At 50.1% G+C, this 20,537-nt stretch overlaps 6 protein-coding genes across 6 annotated transcripts; 4 read left to right on the top strand and 2 right to left on the bottom strand.

The window, feature by feature from the left end:
- Window positions 1-3,708: 3,708 nt before the first annotated feature.
- Window positions 3,709-5,025, top strand: HO133_003710 (uncharacterized protein; the record flags this gene model as incomplete). The annotated part of the gene is made up of 3 exons (XM_037294632.1): window positions 3,709-3,749; window positions 3,825-3,990; window positions 4,057-5,025. The coding sequence occupies 3 exons, from the start codon at window positions 3,709-3,711 to the stop codon at window positions 5,023-5,025; spliced, it is 1,176 nt and encodes a 391-aa protein (XP_037149320.1).
- A 100-nt stretch (window positions 5,026-5,125) lies between these two features.
- Window positions 5,126-7,682, bottom strand: HO133_003709 (uncharacterized protein; the record flags this gene model as incomplete). Its single annotated transcript, XM_037294631.1, has 3 exons — window positions 5,126-5,259; window positions 5,313-7,238; window positions 7,295-7,682. 3 exons carry the CDS (start codon window positions 7,680-7,682, stop codon window positions 5,126-5,128), a joined length of 2,448 nt encoding a protein of 815 aa, XP_037149319.1.
- Window positions 7,683-9,318: 1,636 nt separating this feature from the next.
- Window positions 9,319-10,967, top strand: HO133_003708 (uncharacterized protein; the record flags this gene model as incomplete). Its single annotated transcript, XM_037294630.1, has 4 exons — window positions 9,319-9,521; window positions 9,586-9,613; window positions 9,669-10,182; window positions 10,246-10,967. 4 exons carry the CDS (start codon window positions 9,319-9,321, stop codon window positions 10,965-10,967), a joined length of 1,467 nt encoding a protein of 488 aa, XP_037149318.1.
- Window positions 10,968-12,202: 1,235 nt separating this feature from the next.
- Window positions 12,203-16,847, top strand: HO133_003707 (uncharacterized protein; the record flags this gene model as incomplete). The annotated part of the gene is made up of 5 exons (XM_037294629.1): window positions 12,203-12,460; window positions 12,550-12,647; window positions 12,710-14,701; window positions 14,757-15,612; window positions 15,666-16,847. 5 exons carry the CDS (start codon window positions 12,203-12,205, stop codon window positions 16,845-16,847), a joined length of 4,386 nt encoding a protein of 1,461 aa, XP_037149317.1.
- Window positions 16,848-18,131: 1,284 nt separating this feature from the next.
- On the bottom strand, window positions 18,132-18,883 carry HO133_003706 (uncharacterized protein; the record flags this gene model as incomplete). The annotated part of the gene is made up of 2 exons (XM_037294628.1): window positions 18,132-18,359; window positions 18,791-18,883. The coding sequence occupies 2 exons, from the start codon at window positions 18,881-18,883 to the stop codon at window positions 18,132-18,134; spliced, it is 321 nt and encodes a 106-aa protein (XP_037149316.1).
- Window positions 18,884-19,090: 207 nt separating this feature from the next.
- Window positions 19,091-20,457, top strand: HO133_003705 (uncharacterized protein; the record flags this gene model as incomplete). The annotated part of the gene is made up of 2 exons (XM_037294627.1): window positions 19,091-19,482; window positions 19,536-20,457. The coding sequence occupies 2 exons, from the start codon at window positions 19,091-19,093 to the stop codon at window positions 20,455-20,457; spliced, it is 1,314 nt and encodes a 437-aa protein (XP_037149315.1).
- Window positions 20,458-20,537: the final 80 nt, after the last annotated feature.

Genomic DNA, 20,537 nt, shown 5'->3' with positions numbered 1-20,537 from the left:
ACACTGGTTCCAGTCCCGAGAAATCCAGCCATCCCTGCTGATGTAAAAGTAAAAGCCATGCTAGCTGTCGGTTCTCGGACAATCCATTTGTCTGGGGACAAAACAAGAAGCAGATTGGGGGTCAGACAGTCTTGTAAATAATGAGGATGGGAATCGTCAGTAGCGTTGCTGCGTTCGAATCGTCCTCAGGCGTCGAACGGACTCAATTCTTCTCAGCAAGAGTACTACTTTGCATTTTAGGCCCACAATTGCTCAAACCTACTCCCAACTAGTACAGGACGGTCCTGCCATCAACAGTTGCTCGGAACAAGCCATGCCGGAAGCCAGGCTTGACATAGCAGGCATATGGGCAGCCCAAGGACTTAATCTACCAGAATCGAGAGAAGTGTCAATGGTCCATTTGAAGACTCGGCCCACCTATACATGACTGCCGTTTCTGAACTTCGCACTCTTTCTCTAGTATAGAGATAAGAACACAGGAATTTGCTGCCCACATACTGAAATTTTCCTTGTGAGGGAGCGCCGGACATGGCTGAATGCAGACCAGTGAAGCGCACACGGTGAAAGAAATTGGTCGTTAAAGAGACGAGATCAGAAGTACCATGTTTGGATCAGGTGCAAATACGAGAAACTGCCAAATGAGATCTCCCAATCTCACACCGGACGATTTGTAGTAAGGAGTAAAGCGGCCACAACCCACTTTCTTACGATTACGTTCATGAACACAGCTTTGTAACAGAGGTGAAATATTGCGGCACGAAAGGCAGAAGCTTCAAGACTCGAAGGAATGCCGGTTACAGTTCTTGATTTCATACTACCAAGATAAATTGATTCTTCAAAGGAATGTAGACCAAAGATTCATGTACCACACAACCCAAGACCCGGATCTGCCGTCTATGATGAAGCTTGTCTCTCGGAAAGGAAATGGAAAGCGCGATGACAAGCCAGGAACGGACCATCTATAAAAGCGCACAGCCCTTCGGAATGCGCTCCACGGCAGATGTGCATACACTGTCAATGAACGTTGGCTGGTGGTTAAAAATCCGTTGCCCACCAGACACGCTCCTCGCCGCGTCCTGGACCTTGTCTCATATTAGCTACCTGCCGACCCATTCGGGATGACTCGATCATACCGTTCTCGACTACACGGTTCTCGACCATGCCGTTTTCCATGTTTTGTGCAAGAGCATCGCCGATGCCTCGCCGCATGCGGAGCTCATGAAATTTGTACGACAACCAGGACAGAGCGTCGGGAATCGCCAGCCAGAAAGCGAGCAGAACGAGCAGGCCAACTACGATCAGCGAAAAAAAGATGATGGCCTTGAAGAAGTTGGTAAGGAAGACAGAGGGATCCTGCTCGGAGTTCATCTCGACGACTGCTTTTGATGAGATTCGAAGCTGTATAACTATCTGGTTGCTCTCTGGGAGCGGTGGGAGTATGGGTTGTCAGCGGGTTATCAGTAGCGGCGATGTTGGAACTGTAAGAGAGACTCCAAGATTTAAACCATCTCTAGTACGCAATAATGCAATAATGCAATAAAATATTGTTCGAATTAAATCTCTGCTTTGAAGTATCGAACTTGGCCTATCTGGGAGGTAAATGCTTTTTTTACACGCTCGATTCCCGAGCAGGCTTCGATCTCGAATCCACCGTCGCCTAGGAAGTACATGCGTGTGGATGACATAGCGAATGGGTATTTTATTGTTGAAATGTCCTGAAGATCCGGTTTTATTTGAGCGTCACTGGGTGCCATCCCAAAACAATTGCGAGCAAGGAATTGAGAAGAAGGCATTGACACTTATTTGATATATAGCGACAGCACATTTCGATGCAATGGAGGCGCAACTCAGGTATCCTCATTGTGACAAGCGTACAGATACGCCCCAAAGCATTTTTGGGAACGTCTTTCGCGTAACAGTCTTCTTCCACAAACGAGCCTGGTATAGTGAACCAAAGCATACCCAGTTCTGAATCCAGTCGATCGACGTATGCGGTTTCTTGCCAAACCACACTGTTTAATCTCTACCGGAGGCCCCTGACGTTTTATGTGCAACCGAGCTGTAAGACGTGAATTGAGTCTGCATACTCGGTCTTCTATTGGGTGTGTATGAAGGTGGAGGTACTTGTGGGCTGTCTGTGTTTAGGCCGTAGGCTAACATGCTCTTTGAAGCGAAATCCCTGGGGATCTCGCTGCTTGTATTTAGTTCTGATTGTTCATGTGTCTGAGCCTCGAGGTCAATATCGCCATTTGGTGCATTTTCAGGTAATACGGAAAACGTCTCATCAGCTTTGACATGGACTTCGGCACACGGCTGTGTGTCGTACCTATTGAAGAGGATCTGAGCCGTTCGGATTCAGATGTTGAAGCCTGCTCGCCAATGGTGTTTAAAGTTGCCATTAGAGAACATCCGAAAAGAGCTCCAATAAGAGCTCCGACATAAGGGCAAGCAATGAGTACGATTTGGTCGTCCTCCGTCATGCCAGACCAGTGAGGCCAAGGAGGTAGTCCGTATTAATCGGTTGTGACTCCCACCGCGATCACCACACCGAGCAGCGCCATCAGCACAACGTAGGTAATCTTTGCTTCGATGGAATTAGGTCTTGTTTGAGACATGATAAAGAATTCGTCTGGAGAGATGGCTCAGGTGGTAAATCGTTGACTCTTTCGATTTCAAAGATGATGCTGCTATTCACTCTTCCTGGAACTTCCTTGTAGGGTAGGGCCTAACGTATCTGTAAGAGTGTCGAAATTGCCTCGTGTGCCAATTTCCTATTGGGCGCTCTGACAGTCACGGAGCTCTAGGTAGGTATGTTGTTACGATTGAGCATTTTTATCGTAAGCGTGCTTGGTCCTTTGTCGCCATTCCCAGACAGCAATGCGGTAGAGTAGCAGGTGCTCTGCGCAGAAGGTTTGAGAAAATTAGATGCGCATTGCGCAGGTCAATGAGAGAATTGCAACAGCTGGGCGAAACACGCCCTGCTTTCAAAGAGTAGGGCCAAAGGGACACGCCACCCGCGTTGGCTTGCTTTGGCAAGTAATAGAATGAATTTCGATCCGAGCAAAGACATAGAACAATCAAAGAGAGGGTGATTGGGGTACTTGGTATACTTTGGAAGGTTGGAGCTTTTCAAGTTGGCCACAGAGCAGCATTGAGCAGAATGTTTTCTTTTCTCCTTGGACGGTCAAATTCAGTGCCACGTTCGAGCCTGATACCTAAGTATGATTAGAGATTTCAATTTGTCTCCATGAGCTTTTCATCTTTCGACGGCATTGAATTTTTGCTCAACACCGAAGCACTGACGGTATGAGAGAGTGTGGTTCCGAATGCTCTGGTGAGATACCTGTGACTTGTGTTATGTATGCTACAATCCATAACTTCACTTGATGAAGCTCGATGAGGATGGATGAGAAAGAATATGAATATGAGAAGGTAATGGGTGAGAGTGTTTGAGGATGAAGGAGGATGGATGATGGGTGAGGTTATGCCGGACCATTGGGCATTGGAACATAAACTACGAGTAAGGTAAGGAGTAAATCTAAGGTACTTTAAAATAAGTACCTTGAAGTACCTTATGGGGCATAATACTACCATAAGGTACCAAGGTAGTACAAGTACCTTAGCTCTCGGGGAAGCCGACTACTCGTAGCAGAATCCCTGGTTAAAGTAAAAGGTAAGGGAAAGTACAATAGAGTTACTCAATGCAACATGTCAAAATCTTCAGATCCAGATCATTTCTTTCAAACCAGGTACTCTAGCTTCTCTTCCCCCCACCCAAATCCAATTGATTTCTTCTGTTAGATTCATCACTCACCTCTCCCCAGTCATTCCCTCGCCGAAACCAGCCGCAAAACCCTCAAATCCAAAAACCACCATGGCTCCCCAATCCGTCTTCAAAGCAAAATCCTCGCCATCATCTCCCATCCTGCAGACCGGGGCGCTGTATACGTAGCCGAAAGTGCTGGGACAGCAAGGAGGGTAGTGCTCGAAGTAGGTGAGATCACCTCTGCCCATGTTTGATCCCATATATCCTGCTGAAAATGATGCATTCTAAAGACTGCTGAATCCTCCCATACCTATCGTGGACCGACGACACCCCTTACCTCGCTCGCTCTCTCTACGATATCCACTATCGACTCCCTCTTCGCTGGCTCCTGGGACAAATCCATTTGGTCTTGGAACAGAACCACGCGAGCCCCGCAACGCCGCTACTTTGGCCATTCCGACTTCGTGAAAGCGCTTCTCTGCATTCGTGTCAATGGTGCAGATGTACTCATATCTGGCTCCGCAGATGCTTCCATTATCCTCTGGGATGTTGAGACTGGTGACAAGCTACATACGTTGAAAGGAGGGCATACGAGAGGGATCTTGGACTTAGCCGTCGACCCTATCACATACCCATCATCGCCGTTAGCGAAACATGATGGAGGATCGATCGTAGTTTTCAGTGCGGGGAGTGATCGAGAAATCAGGAGGTGGCGTATCAGCGACGACCTCTCAACCGCTAGCGAGACCGAGACGGACAAACCACTCCTCCAGCACGAGACTAGCGTGTACAGGTTACATTTCGACGCTGACGACGACTTGTGGACAGCAAGCGCCGACGGTAGCGTTAAATGCCTAGGTAGGGAAAGAGGGTGGCAAGCTGACACCACGCTCGTGCATGGAGACTACGTCCGAGCAGTGGCTGTCGATGAGAGAGGTGGTTGGGTCGTGAGTGCTGGCAGAGATGAAGACGTGAAGATTTGGGACAGGGCGAGCGGCAAGTTGCACCATACGTTCTCAGGGCATTTTGAGGAGATCACTGGGATGTTGTTGACAGGCCAGACGGTGGTGACGGTGAGCATAGATGCTACCATTAGACGATGGTCGCTGAAGGCCGAAGATCTGGGGAAGGCGGTGAGGGAAGCTGAGGAAGCCAAGAACGGGGTCGAAAAGGAAGAGAAGGTAGTGCAAAAGAAGGGGATAATAACGGATGACGAGGAGAGGGAATTGGCGGAACTGATGGGAAGTGATAGCGAGTAAAACGTTGCTCGCTGGCTGACACACGTCACGAATGCACCTCCGGTCTTTACATCCAATACATACACGTGGATCTCGCCATCCGATGCGATTTACTGTGACACTAGTACTCGCTCAATCTCAACTTCTTCCCAACAGCCCGTCGTGCATTGCCTATCGCCTTCTCGCTCGGCCTGTCCTTTTCTTCCTGGCTGGCCTTTAGCACTTGAAGCAGCATGCCCGCATCGAAGAAGCCATCTGGTTGAGCCATATCAGCAAGTTCTCTCATAGAATTGCGAGGAAATACTCACAACCACCTAACCCGTCATCATCACTCTCTTCCTTCACATCGTCCACAGGGTCATCTTCTCCCACAATTGCCCTTCCTCTCTTTGGCACCACCTCTGGTCTCACCACCTCCCTCGCTCGACTGGCCTTTGCGCTCCTACTCTTTTGCTGTGTTGATTTCAGGAGTCTTCTGATCTCCAGAAAATAGCCCTCCAGAGCATCAATGAATCGCTTCGTCTGTCTATGTTTGCTACTTGCGCAAATAGATACAGAGTCTTCTTTGATGATGTAGCCAATACCAAACCCGTCGGCGGAGGTGGGGCCAAACCCGAAATGTCTGAGAGCAGGGTTGCCGCAGTTGGAGGTGGAGATAACGGTTGTATTGATTCTGTCCCACCCGCCATCGGCGAATAGGGCGGGCATTTGGTGAGTAGGCTGCTTGGCGTGCGGAGAGGGTGAAACGGAGCCGTCTTCTTTGGCGAACGAATTACGATTGGGTGATCCAGCTTCTGAGCCCGCGTCTACTGGGCTCGAGTAGCCATTCGAGCTCATGCCGTTGCTGCTTGCGGCCTCGGCTCCTTCCTCGTCGACAGCGCGCTGCCAGACGCAGTAAAGGGCGTAGAGATGGCGGTCTTGGCCGAGTGCTTTTGCACACTCTTTTGTATGGGCTGTATGCTTCTGTGTTGCTTTTCGCAGAGCTTCAACCTTTTGGGTGGCAGGATTCTCGCCCCAGAAGGTGCGAACGAAGTCCGCAGATTCTGGAGAGACGGCCCGTATGGCTTCAGTCCGGCCGTGGAGGAAGACCTTGGTCATGGCTGGCTCGTAGACGTTTTCTACACGGCCGTAGAGACCGTAGTAGGCGGCTTGGAATGCCATTTGAACGAAAGCATCGGGAGAAAAGCCTGTTGAGGTCATGAAACTCTTTCCGTACCCGGTGAACTCCAATGTCTGGAATTCGTTCTGCTGGATGAGATCTGCTAGTCTCGTTTCAGCAAATCGTAATGCAGTGCTGAGCTCCGGTAGCATGTCCCATTCCAACTTGTGTGGCGTTGTGCTGACGTCTCCAAAACTTTCTGGGTCTCTCTTTGATGGGTCAGGACTGTCTGATGCCCACAGACTGGGAGCTTGTCCGTTGATACTCTTAGCAAATCGTAGAATGGTGTCGGTGTAAAGGTCGCTGGCAAATCGCAGGACTGTATGACCGTCGACACCAGTATGTTCAAAGTTGATACCTGCGCTGCCATTCTTGCATACAATGATCTGCATCTTATCGTACCATCGATTTGTACAGGTACCAACTTGGACGCCCCTCACAACTTCGCTCGTGCCGCAGAGCATGTTTCCGCAAAGCTGAGCGCTTGTCTGTGGCTCGGTATAGTCAAGACATAAGATGAACAGTGCAGAATCCACGATACCTAGACAGTCAGCGTTGTTCGAGTCCTCTTCTCGCGTCAGGACATCTCTCAGTCCTGACCAAGTCTTTCGATTCTCTGTACTTAGTATCCCAAGTGCAGCTTTCGCTGCTTCTTGAATCGGTGTTTCCTCGGCATCGTCGACAATCACCTGCAGGTTCAATGCCATATCTTTCTCCGTCATGATCAGGTCTGCGTTGTCATCCAAGACGTCGTACCAGTAGAATTGCCCCTTGCAAAGCACGACAATATGCTTCGCACCGCTATCTTGCGCAATCTGGCATCCATTCTCTGTTGGTACGCGGGCGGTGCCAAAGAGTCTCGAATACTGGTACATACAGAGAGGGGTCCCTTTCAGGGTGTCTGGCGGTAGCTCTTCCTTCCGGACTGCACGAACAAAGCATAGAGCAGATATGACGAGAGATGCGGCACGTGTGACTTGATTGTTTCGAGCTGGCGTCGGGTCATCTTCGAGGAGGAAGAAGGGATTGAGGTTCAGAACAACAGGGTTGTCAAAGTTCAGATACGAATCGTACCCTCGAAGCACGCTGTCAGCCTCGGGAATGCCAGAAGTTGCGAAGATGGAGACGTACAAAATTGCTCGATGTAGCTTGTCTTTCCTGTGGCATATTTCTTGAGTCTCGCCTGTAGCTCAAGACCCTCTCCTTTCAAGAATTCCTGCGCCGCCGCACAGGTATCTTCTTGCTCTCGTTTGCTTTGAAGCGGCCGGAGCACATCCTGATATTTCTTGAGAGTACTTTCGAGTTCTGGTATTGGCAACTTTGGGAGCTTGTCTTGAGCGGCGAAGGTGATCCCAGGCTGGTGCTTCGCTCCATGCGATGCTAGAGGTTCTCGCTGCGAGACGGAGTATGACTGCTGTGTCCTTTTAGGCGAGGAGCGATCGGCATCGGAGACGGGAGGCTGTGAATTCGCCAACGACTCGTTCAGAGACTTAGGCATAGTGAAAGTGCGTACTGTCATGGTGAAGACGTTTTAGTCAGGTGAGCGTAGGAGACACCAGCGTCGAGATAGACAAAAGCTTCAAAGCACTTCTGTAGAAGTAATGACAGTCTTGAAGGCAATACGAAGGCATTGGAATCAGCAACAGCAAGATGTGAAAGAAACAGGAATCTTAGCAAGGATGCTCATGAGGAGGTGTTGTATGACAAAAGTCACACGTTTGCCAAATGATGCGGACCCCGGGATGAAGTCAGAGAGTGCGCTGTGCTGTTCTTGTGGTCCATGGACAAAAGCGAAAGCGCAGGCTTTTGTATGATGCACTATAGGACTGCGCACCTACCTCATGACCACCTATAGTAAGCGCGGGAAAAATCGACCGTCACACTTTACTCCCCGTGCATATGGTCCCCCAACGATCACTCGTCGTTTATGCACTCCACTTCAAAGAAGGGTCAATAATGAATGGTCTGTTGCCCGGACGAATGGCGTTTAGGGGTAAATGAGATGATGAGATAACAGCAAAAGGTGGCTGTGTGTAATAGGTCTTTGGGGTGTGCAGTACGGACAAGAGGATGCGCCTCAGTAGATCGGATGATCCGAAGCTTCGGACCAAGATGCAATTGTTTGCTGTCGATCAGTAGAGTATAAGTAATTTTTACTCGAAGGGCAGTCTTACTCTTAGCCCGACGAGCGCGTTCAAGCTGCAACGTCACCACGGCCTAGAATACCCCGCGTCGTCAGAAGGTGGGGGGCTCCTCCGCGGGGAGAATTGGCCTTGATGCCCCCCCTTGTCTCCGGGCGATCATTGAGGCTCTTCGGGATATGGAAAAAATAAGGCTAGACCGACTCGAAACCCATCGGCTAGAGAAGGAGCCTTTTCCCGCCACCACCGCTCACTTGAGTAATAGATAGGATTCAAACCCTCCGTCTCCGATGTTAGCATGAAGGTTAGCGTAGCATACTGTTCGTTGAAAAGCTTCAACAGTACCTACTCGTATGCGAGTATTGCGGTTCCCCCAAAAGGATATCATTGGAAATATTCATTGCAAGCTATCAAACGTAAAGGTGAGGAAGCCACAATCATAAGATTTAGAAGGGTTCGTAGCCACCCTGATGGAGTTCTGTATCTTCGAAAGCCTGAAGGACTTGCAGCTGTCAACGCTTGAATAGCTGTGCAAGACATCATCATGAATGGCCTGGAAAGCAGTGGTGCATTGCGGTCTAAAGTTACGAGGTAAACACCTCCTGTACTCCGGAGAGGCAGAGCTGGTGACACAGCTTCTTGCAAGGACCGTGAACGGAGAAATTGGTGTCAGCGGCCCTCGATGGAGAGGGTGCGGTTTGAACAAGAAAGTCAACAGGTCTGCAAGTGAGGACCAAGACGCGCTAGTGCAGCCCTATCAAAGTATTGACAGCTTCAACCACCAAATGAGGGTAAAGTTCCCTTTTCATACACCCCATCTTGCCGCGAACTCAAATGACATCTACAGGTTTCGAATTATCCGACATTCATAACTACTTCACTGCTACACGTTGATAACATCAGTGCCCTTTCCCGGAGCATTTCAACCGGCCAATCGACTATTCAACCTCACTGTCCAGCAAGATACCAAGGGCAAGATAACGTTTCCTTCCGGTTCACGACCCGAATTCAGCCATGTCTACCGCCCAAGTGTCCAACTCATTAGCTTACTCCGAATCTAAGAGTGCGAGGAAGAAGAAAGCCAAGGCTGAAGGCCCAGTTCAAACCGCAGCTTCACCAACAGAACCGGAATCTGGAGCTGGGCAAACAGCCGTTGATGGGGCCGCAACCGCGCCAGATGGGTCTTACGAGAGTCCATATATCAAGGAGCTGTATAAGTAGGCTCACTATTCGTTGAGCTCGGGGCTCCAATATCATCCGAAGGGCTAACACGACCTCTAGGAACATCCGCAACATCAAAAAAAAGCTGGTGACTAACACCCTGTGTGCGTTCGTTGCAACCACTCTGACCATTGAGTAATTAGAATGCCACACAAAAGGTTGACTCTATCATCGCCGAGAACCCAGGCTTGTCGCTCGACGAGCTCCTTTCGGCTCGAAAGATCAACCAAGACCAAAAAGCTCAAGCTCAAAAGAAACCTTCGCTACAAGCTTCTCTTACACAACTCGAGGAACAGATTGCTCAGTACAAGCAATTCGACGAGGACTATCAGAAGCGCTTGTCCGCAGAAAAATCAGCTCTCGAGACTGCGCATACAGATGAACTGCACAAGGTCAAGGAAGCTGCAGTCGCCGAGGCAGCAGCGGATGGCAGAAAGGAAGCTAAAGATAATCTACTCGTGCTCAGCAAATTCCTGAGAGCAGCAGCAGCTAAGCGGCAGGGTGGTGATGAGACTTCACCCGAGAATCGGGCTTTTGAAGGTGCTCTGCTGCTGGTCTACGGAGGCGAGATCGGTGCGGTCGTGGCAATGGAGAGCTTGATTGCCGGTAGCGATGAAAAAGTGCCAACAGTTGATCAAACTCCCTCAGAATTTACCTGTAAGTCTTTTGCAGTTCCCATGCATTATATCCACGCTCAATCCATTGAAATGCCATGCATAGATAAGCAGGTCCGAGACTTAGCGTTTGAGTATGCACCATATGCAGCGGAAGAAGCTTGGGCAGAAGAAGTCGCTCAGTCGGAGCCAGCACCTCCCGCTGCCGAAGATTCGTCTGCGACCATTGGAACTGACCCTACGGTTGCTCATGCCGGACTCACAGAGATCGACGATTCAGCTGAGCCCACAGTGAATGGAGTCTCTTCCCATGTCGACACTCCCAATGTGCCAGACGCATCCAACATCGATGCTGGTGCGGCCAACGCAGCGGCCGGAACCAACTGGGAGGCCAAGGACCCGGCTTCTGCCGGTTCAGGCCACGACGAATGGGTCGAGATCCCACGTGATCCTACCGAGACAGACACTGGAAACTCCGCCACGCCCGCAGGGATGACAAGTACTCAGAGCTGGGCTGAAGACGTTCCCACTGAACCCACAGATTCCATGCCGACTCCAGGATATGCGCAGACCCCTGCTGACGGCGGTGATGGTTTTCATGAAGTCCAGCATCATCGTGGTGGACGGGGTCGCGGCAGTGGTCAAGGAGAGCATCGTGGTGGTAACCGTGGTGGCCGTGGCTTTAGGGGCGATCGTGGAGAGGGCGGAGGGCGTAGCCGCGGAGGCTATAGGGGAGATCGCGGTGGAGGAGAAGGCGGTGGACGTGGTGGTGGACGTGGACGTGGTGGATTCCGAGGCAACCGTGGGCGTGGTGACGGAGCCCAATAGGCAAGTTGCGCTGACCCCGCACCATCTGTTTCATTAGGTCCTTTGTACGTGCGGCCTTTGAGCATGTGCGATCTTTCTTCTATGATGCAAAAAGGAAAATCCGGAAGAGCTAGAACGAGGACTAGTATAGCATTTCACTTTACGTGGCTGCCGATGCTTGGGCATAGCCGGTAATGTTGCGAGCATAGCGGGTGCATTGCGTCTAGAGCGGGTCTACCAGAATGATGCTCTCTCAAGCACCATGACTTTGAGATTTACCCTTCCGAGCCTTCCTGTTACATCCTACCAGATACAAGATACAAGACTCAGGGTTCTTTCTACCATGTCTAACTGCCCAATAGCAATTGGCCGCGGCCGATTCATGCAATGTGCGGCTGTCATCCGATCTAGGGCTGAATCATCAAACGTGATCTACTGCAAGGTACCTTACCGACATGCTTGTCCAACTTCTTTGTACCATGTCTTCCTTTCATGGAAATGTGAGGATGCCCTAAGCAAAAGATTAATTGTTTGGTGAAAATATTTCTGGGAGCCTAGGTATGGTGAAGATCTCGGCTAGGGATAGATGCACAACACAAGGATTGATCTTTGCTATGAGGGTCTTGGTCAGCAAAGAGATGTTCTTTACGCATACCCCAATTGCAAAGGGTTGGGATCCGTTAAAGCAAGTGATCGTACATGTAGACAAGCAGTTTGGTCGAAGAGATAAGACCATCCTTTTTGAACTGAAGACAACGTCAACTAAATCTGGAAATCGATCAATTCCAGAGTGACACAGTAGTGGCTTGTTCGAATGCTTCATGAAAGCTTGAGTATTCAGTCTTGGTGAGTGCCGTGATCTGATAAGAGCGAAAGCTCGAAGCCTCCTTGAATAGAACCGGCAGTTCGTGCGGAAGGATGTTCTTGGCGTGGACACTAAGCCCTAAAAGCTTGGCGCAAGCGACACTCTAGACCTCAACCACGTCTTTACTGACCCCCATGGCATTTTAGCTGATCCCCTGGACAAGCATCAAGCAATGGACCTTGGAGATCCTCATATCAATCTCTGATATCACCTGTATTGTTTCTTGGGACATCCTTCGCCTAGGGAGGCACGAGACTCACTCTTCGGCCTCTTGGCATGCGACGAGAAGACTCGAATAACACTACTGGCCTGACAGTCTGATTGCACCATCAACCAGCGGTACTCGAGCGCTCCGTTGACTGTCAGCTGAAAGAGAATATCATTCGCCGCCATGGCGGATGCGGCCATGTCTCCACCCAGCGAAGGTGAGGTGAAGATGGAGATCGATCAGGCCGATAGCAGACCTGCCCTTACCCCACCCACGAGCGAGAATACTGATAAGAAGGACGACGAATCTGGATCAGAGCTATCTGATCTGGAGCCGGAAGAATCTTTAGAGGAACATCCTGTTCAACCGAAGGTAGAGGATGAGGATGAGATTGTTCCGGACCACTACTATGATGGTGGGAAAGTGCCCGTTTTCAAGCCTGTAAGTATCCTACCCGCGCCAGAAGACTCTAATCTATGGCACGCGATGGGCCTGCGGTTGCTTGTTTCATCACACTGACATATCCTAAGACTATGAACCAATTCCGCAGTTTCAAAGAATTCATCCAGAAGATCGACAAGTATGGCATGAAGTCAGGCATTGTCAAGGTCATTCCCCCTAAAGAATGGTATGTATTCGCAATGAAAGAGCTGATTTGCCACTCAACGCCGGCTAATCAATTCTGACCAGGCGCGATTCTCTCCCTTCACTCGACGAACAAGTCAAGACCATCAAAGTCAAGAATCCTATTACACAGGAATTCCATGGTACACACGGCACTTATACACAAGCCAACATAGAGAAACAGCGTTCGTACAACCTGCCGCAATGGAAAGCCTTGACCGAAGAGAGCAGTCATCAGCCACCAGCGAAGCGAGGCGAGCGTCGGCGTAACCAGGAAAAGCCTATCAGAGCGCCTCCTGCACGAGTGCGAAATCCTCCTGGTACAAATACGGGCCCAAAGAAAAGGGGGCCTGGTCGTCCTAGGATCCGTCCGTTGGCGGCTACTGTTGAAGAGAATGAAAAGGAGGCCGCTCAAGACGCAAATGGCAGTAGAGTAGAGACACCGCTCACGCCCGTTTCGCCACCACTGAAGCCAAAGAAAATGAAGAAAGAACAGTTCAGTGACGACGAAACACCCAAGTCTAAAGGCCGTCAACCAAAGTCCGGTCAATCAAAATCGGTTTCGTCTAGGAGACAACATAACCGTCGAGATCAAGCAGATGTGGTAGACGAGGAGGCTTTCCAAGACTTCGATTATCGCGTCTACAACCAGGGAGAATGGACCACGGAGCGCATACAGGAGCTTGAAACAGCATACTGGAAGAGCTTGAATTTTAGTAATCCGTTGTACGGTGCCGATATGCCAGGATCTCTTTTCGACGACTCAACCAAGGAGTGGAATGTCGCAAAGCTTGAAAACCTTTTGGACGTTCTGGGTCAATCGGTGCCCGGTGTTAACACGGCGTACCTTTACCTGGGTATGTGGAAGGCTTCTTTTGCTTGGCATTTGGAAGATGTGGATCTCTACAGTATCAACTACATTCATTTTGGGGCTCCAAAGCAGTGGTACAGTATCTCACAAGCAGATGCGCGGAAGTTTGAAACAACCATGCGATCAATCTGGCCAAACGATGCAAAGAACTGCGATCAGTTCCTCCGCCACAAGACCTACCTCATTTCGCCTCAACTTCTCGAATCGCAGCACAAGATCAAGGTCAACCGCCTTGTCCACAACGAAGGAGAGTTCGTCATCACTTTCCCGTATGGCTATCATTCGGGCTACAATCTCGGCTACAATTGCGCTGAATCTGTCAATTTTGCTACTGAGGCTTGGTTGGATTACGGCAAAGTCGCTAGAAAGTGCAATTGTGAAGCTGACAGTGTCTGGGTTGATGTTCGAGATATCGAGCGAAAGCTTCGTGGTGAGCCCACCCCCGAGTACTACGAAGAGACTGAAGACGAGGAAGACGACGAGGATGATGAGCCTACTGATCTGCCTACACCTCCGAGCAGCGACAAGGGCAAACCTAAACGAAGTCACAAGAGAAAGAGGGACGCCAACGAGAAAGACACCAAGCCAAAGATCAAGAAGTTACGAATTAAGATGAAAGCGCCGGCATATGAGCCTTGCATACTGTGTCCGAACGATAACTCTTATGAAGAGCTGCTGCCGACTGACAATGGCCACAAAGCTCATCGGCGTTGTGGTCTTTATACTCCCGAGACCTACATATCCGAGGAAGGAGGGTGTGAAAAGATCTGCGATGTCGCTCACATTGATAAAGCTCGCTTGGAACTGAAATGCAACCACTGTCGCAGCAAAAAGGGGGCTGTCTTCCAGTGCTCCCAGAAGAAGTGTGTTCGAGCGTTTCACGCAACGTGCGCAGCTCAAGCCGGAGTGCTCGTCGACATCGGTCTCGTGCCAGTGTACGGAGAGGACGGGACCGAGTACACGGACACTGGGATTGACTTCCGATGTCGCATCCACCGAGGCAGAAGAGGGAAGAATGTTGAAGGTGCTCATCTTGAGGAGAATACTTTGATAAGGAAGACTGCACTCAAGCTTCCCGTTGGAGAAGTGGTCCAGATGCAGTATCTTCACGGAGACATCTTCGCTGGTGTTGTCTTGGAAAATCGGAAAAGCGAGCAGACGCTGCTAATCCACGTTCTGCCAAGGGGGTAAGTCCTTGACAAGTGTATCTTAGAGTTCCCTCGCTAACGAAAAGTCCTACAGGGACAAGATCGAGGTCGAATACAAGTGGCTGCTTGTCTTTGATCCCATCAACTCTCAGCTGCCAATGCCTTCTGAAAATGCCAAGCCTCTGCCCGCTGAGCTGGCCCGCAAATCTCGAACTACTGCCGAAGATCCTGCGAACAACGACGATCCTAAACCAAACGATCCTTTCGGTGACCCTGATAGCAATTTCCGCTGGGAGGAGTTCGACTCTTGCAAAGCCTTCCGGAACCCGGCTCAGGTAAAGATCGACATTGACAAGCCGAGCAAGCTGTGGTACTATCTTGGCAAATCATCTACTGAAGCAAAAGCCCATTACACTGCACATTTAGCCATCCAGCAGAACGACCCGACTGCGAATTTCCTGGAGAGCGTCAGGATTGCCTCAGTAGCCGCTGCAGCTGCGAAGCCACCTGCCCAACGAGTACCTTACTCAGCTTCGTACCCATCTGGTATCAATCATCAAAATGCCCTAAACGCTCCCCGTACTGGCGCCAACGTCCATGTGCCACAGGTCAAGCCACAGCCCAAGGCCGCGGCAACCCAGTATACGAAGCCAGCAGCTACCAAGGAACGGCCATACCACGGCAAATATGCTATCACGGATCCAATAGCTGCTCAGTACAAGCCTAAACCCGGTGTCAATGTCGACGCGCAAGCATTGTACAACCAGCGTGCATTCCAAAACGCAGCGGCTTCCCAGCTTCCGCAACAGTACCACAGCCATCAAAATCCTGGCTATCGAGCTCCACAAGCATCCATGGGAGCTGCAGCTCCTACAGCACCCATGATGTCTGGACAGCCCCAAGCGCCTCAAGATCCCAGGAGTCGAATTAAGTACAATTATAACTACAACGTGAGGCTCTTCAAACATGTTCTCTCCATGTGACGTCCACTGACAATATTCAGCGAACTCCTATGCCGTACCAGCAAGCCCAGGCTCGGCCGCAGTATTCTCAAGAGCAGCACAGTCAGCCGCTGCATACGCCTCAGCCTGCACCATACTCTCGGCCTCAAGCTCCCGTTGCCAACATGATGGGCGTCCCTTTTACGACTAGCACTCCTATTGCTAACCAGCACACCTTCAGTAGACCGTCATCGGCTCAGCGACGCCCATCATCAGTATCCAGTGCCCCAGAAAAATCTATCGTATTGACAGCGCTAGTACCAGAGACGAAGAAAATTTCTCGCATTAATGTCTCAGAGAGGTATACTTATCTTCACGATGCGGAGAAGGCTCGTCCCCAAGTTTATCAGTCACCATACGCTCTTGGAGGGGGCTTCAGTTCTGCTTATCTACCAGCTCCGGCCGCTGCACCCAAGACCCGACCAAGAGGCCCTAGTATCAGTGAAGAGTACCTCATGACGCGTACACCAAGCCAGCAAGAGCAAATCAGCCAGAACTCCATGGAAGCTAAGGTCAAGGCCCAACAATACCAGCATCAACAGCAATTGCAGCGTGGCCAGAGCATAAGCCAAATCCAGACACAAGGCCAAAGTCATAGTCGCAGCAACAGTATCAAACAAGAATATCAACAGCCTCAGCACGTACAGATGTCAGCTATTCAGCAACCTCAGCCATCTTACCACCACCCTTCGCCCCAAGCGTACCGCAATTTTCATACGAACCCCCAATCCTACCAGCAATACAACCATTACTCACCCTCCTATGCTGCCAGCTCACTTCATCATCAGCCACAACCTCATCAGTATCATCAGTCCGATCATCAGCCTTATCATCATCATCAATCTCCGAATTATCCGACCCACTACCAACAGCCACAGACGTATCAAGCGAACCACAGTCAGCAACAAGCGCAGTATCAATCCCCACAAGACTTCCAACTGCAACTCCAACGCGAAGCCCAGCATTCTCCGCAAGGCGGATGGTTGGACCAATTCTCACGCGGCCTCCAGAACGCAGCTAACCACGGCGGTAGCCAAGGAGTACCCGTATACAGCGGCGCAAGTAGCTATGGCGGCATAGGCTATAGCAGTGGTGAAGGTGGCCAAGGCAGTCCGCTGAAGTACGAAATGGGCGGAGCTGGCACGGAAATGCTGCCTATGATGCGAGAGGGAGGGAGGTACTGAATCAATTCAAATACGGAGTTCGGAAGGTAATGGATTTTACTGAAGGCGTGTGTCAGCATCTCAGCCGGAATCATGTGGAAGGACGAGATGACTTCGTGCTTCATTGTACATTCTTTCATGGTATGTGTGCATGTGGAATCGGTGCTCCAAGGGCAACAAGGGACGGATGATCACGGACGTTGCTTCATGCATATGGCTACCCTTTTTATGCAGCGAAGAGACCAAGGGATGGGGTTGTATTTACGTGTGGTACTTTACGTACAGACGAGGACTTTGTACTCTACGTCTCGCTTGTAGATAAAGGGTCAAAGCGATTAATTTCGCTAAAACTGTGTTATGAAATGGTGACTGCTCGACTAAGTCTGATCTGATTGGACCAAGGGCCGTAAGTTTCAGGTCGTGATTGCAGCAGGTCATACTTTCTTCCTGGTCTACTGCCTATGTGGATTGAGATCAACTTCGTAGAATTTCCAAAAGCTTCGGCATGTTTCCTTCAAGCAAAACAGGCCAATGGCTCAGTGGTAGCGATGATCTGCTCAGTAGCCTCTACACCTGAGTTATCTGTGCATTCTGGAATGTCACGTTCTTAAAACCAAACCCACGATTCCAAAGAGCGGAGTTATTGGAATCTCGAGTGCTGTACAACTATTGCTCTGGTCAGACTGTTCTTCGAGGTCCAAGTAGCTGCGAGAATGTATGTAGCTGTTGTTTAGGTTGCTCTTCTTATTCCTTGGTATACAAGCAAAGCTCGTGGTCATATCAGAGCTTACCGTATTTTGGAAACATGGGCGATCCACAGAAGATAGCCGTACGGAGAGCATCACTTCTCTTTCGAAGAGCTCGAAGAGGAAGCGAAGGAACTGGTGGCGGCAGACAAGGGACAGGAAGCAGGTATGACAGCGACTCGAAGCATGACAGCAGTGAAAGAGACATGTCCGTGGAAAGATTGATGGAAGTAGTTTACAAAAAGTAGATATCGCAATGTAGCCTACTGTGGGATACCGTCAATGACCGTCCATGAGTCAGCCGGAAGAAATCGTCGAAACAGCCGTGTACAATAACCGCATGCTTATGGAAAATGATATTTGGACTGGTATAAGTGATCCAGTGGCCGAGCATGATCGCATTCTCCGCTGTTCTCGTAAAGTTTCCAAGTTATATCTCCATTTTTCAAGTTGATGGAGCCCGAAGTGGGCTTGAGGCCCTTGACTTCCACTGCACATCTAAGCAGTCTGTTGGTCAACCGTCAGGCGACTCAAAGCGGGTCCTATTCAATGGGAAGCCTTACTCCCAGGCTTGGTCATTGATAGTCAATCGGGTCATGCCAGCAGGATTGGTCGTGAGTGAATCCTGCCCGTAAGCTAGCAATATGACCTTGATTCTCGAAGACAGGGCGCCTAAGACCACTGACTCATCTACTCGCTCTGCAATGTAAGAAACTTGCCTTATGCTTCTCTTCTCGAATTCATTGAAATCTCTATTCTCAAAATCTATCCATGGGGAATCTTGTCGCTACCACGGATGTCCATCTTCGACATGGATCGTCATGGACTCACGGAAACCTCTTGTGGGTACTCTAAAACGGCACAACTCGAGAAAGATAGCTGCGTCTAGCATTTGAATTTCATAAGGCTCTTCTGCATAGTCGATCAGCCTTCTTCAATCACATCAAAGTCACATTGCATGCCCACCTCGCTTGCTTCCCGGATACTGTCTGCAGTGATTCTCCTCCGATTTCTGTTCTTGATATGCATCGATGCTTCTTGAATCAAACTATAGAATACAAGATTTATTAATACTGCGGCGTTGAACGAAGTAAAGGTGGGAAAGTAGGGCATGGACTCACTCTTGTACGAAGAGGGTGTAGTCTAGAAATATCTGCCTTTTTCATCATTGACATATCCTCAGACGAAGCATGTTTCATACCATGATGCGTGACTTACCAGGACGTCAGCGTTCTTGCTGAGACTGCGATTCGAATGGGCTTTGACGATCTTCTTGATTGTGGATCGAGGGTAAAGTCTTTTAGATGCCATGGTAGGCCTCGTGGGCCTCGTTGATCTCGTTGAGCTAGCTGGAATGTATCGGGGGTAGAGTTCTGTTGTGGTTGTGCTTTTGTTTACATTTGAGTCTTTGACCATACATTCTTAAGGGAAAGTTTGCCGACGCGAGCCGCCGCGATACTGTAAGATTAAGGGCAACTGCTATCAGATTTCCCCGCAGACTAGCATGACTCTATCCCCATGACAGACCTTCTTCATACGATCCCAGACTTTCCGACAAAGCTGTATACCCATCTTCTGCCATCGTTGGAGAAACATCTAATCACCACAACCGACCTTCTCACCCTCGATGCTTTGGAGGTAGCAAAACGGGCACATTTACCCCTCCTTGATGTGAGGAGACTGGCCAGTCATGTCGTTGCCATCTTACAATGTCGATTGGGGTTGAAGACAGACAATGCGCCTTCGTATCAGAACGCCGGAGAAGGCCAAGCGGGTTATGGCTCGTTGAGGAAGACGGGAAAGGAAGCGACTACCCGATTGAGCCTTATCAGCACTCTTGACCCTTCCATAGATGAAGCATTGGGCGGTGGTATACCAACAAGTTGCATCACTGAGATCACGGGAGAAAGGTATGACCTCTGATCTTCAACCTTGCTTCACAACAAAGGCTAAGACTTGATAGTGGTGCTGGCAAAACGCAACTCCTCCTCACTCTTCTTCTTTCCGCCCAACTTCCTCCACCTGATGGTCTCTCACGTCCAACCCTCTACATCTCAACCGAGCACCCTCTTCCGACAGTTCGCCTTGCTCAGATCCTCAAGAACCATCCAGTACTCTCCTCGCATCCAAGCCCACCCTCTCTCAATCGTATCCTCACTCTAAACACCCCGGATCTTGAATCCCAAGACCACATCCTGACCTACCAACTCCCAGTCGCACTCGCCCGTCATAGTGTCGGCTTGGTGATCCTCGACAGCATAGCAGCGAACTACCGCGCAGAGCGTAGCTCCGCCAATACGCCTTTCGCGCTCGCCACACGCTCTGCACAGCTTGTACGGCTAGGCGCTCTCCTGCGATCCCTTTCCCGCGAACACAATTGCGCAGTGGTGGTAGCAAATCAAGTCGCCGATCGGTTCGCCCCCGTCTCCACGACTTCTCGTGCATCGGCGTCGATATCCGTAGGAAATGTCTTTTCATCCTCTCCAGCGTCAACGGCTACGACCTCCGCCCCTGCACCATCAGTATTAAGTCTTGACCACCAACAACGCTTCTTTACCGGTTGGGGCGCGGAACCCTCGACTCCGTCCCACAATCTCAAGACGCCCACTCTAGGCCTCGTGTGGGCGAACCAGATCACTTGCCGAATTGCGCTAGTCAAGGAGCGGGATTATGGCAGCGCAGGAACTGGGGAGGGCGAAGTAGCCGTTGACGACATTGGAGGCGCAGAATGGAACTCGAGGCGTTGGAGAAGGTGGATGCGAGTTGTGTTTGCGCCATGGGTAAAAGGCACTGGGGAAAGGGAGAGGGGAGTGGAGTTTGAGATTTGGAGTGGGGGCGCAAGAGTTGTCAACAAAGCCGCTGCACAATCTCAAAAAGCAATGTAGATGCTGGAACTGTACCTACAAATGATCCTGATATTGTTAGCCACTTGGTTTTGGATGGCTCAAATTTGAAATGAAGAGGC

Source organism: Letharia lupina (assembly GCF_014066315.1).
Source record: "Letharia lupina isolate WasteWater1 chromosome Unknown contig_18, whole genome shotgun sequence".
Taxonomy (NCBI): Eukaryota; Fungi; Ascomycota; class Lecanoromycetes; order Lecanorales; family Parmeliaceae; genus Letharia; species Letharia lupina.
The sequence above is the reverse complement of the archived record's forward strand: the minus strand, read 5'-3'. Positions and strand labels throughout refer to the sequence as shown.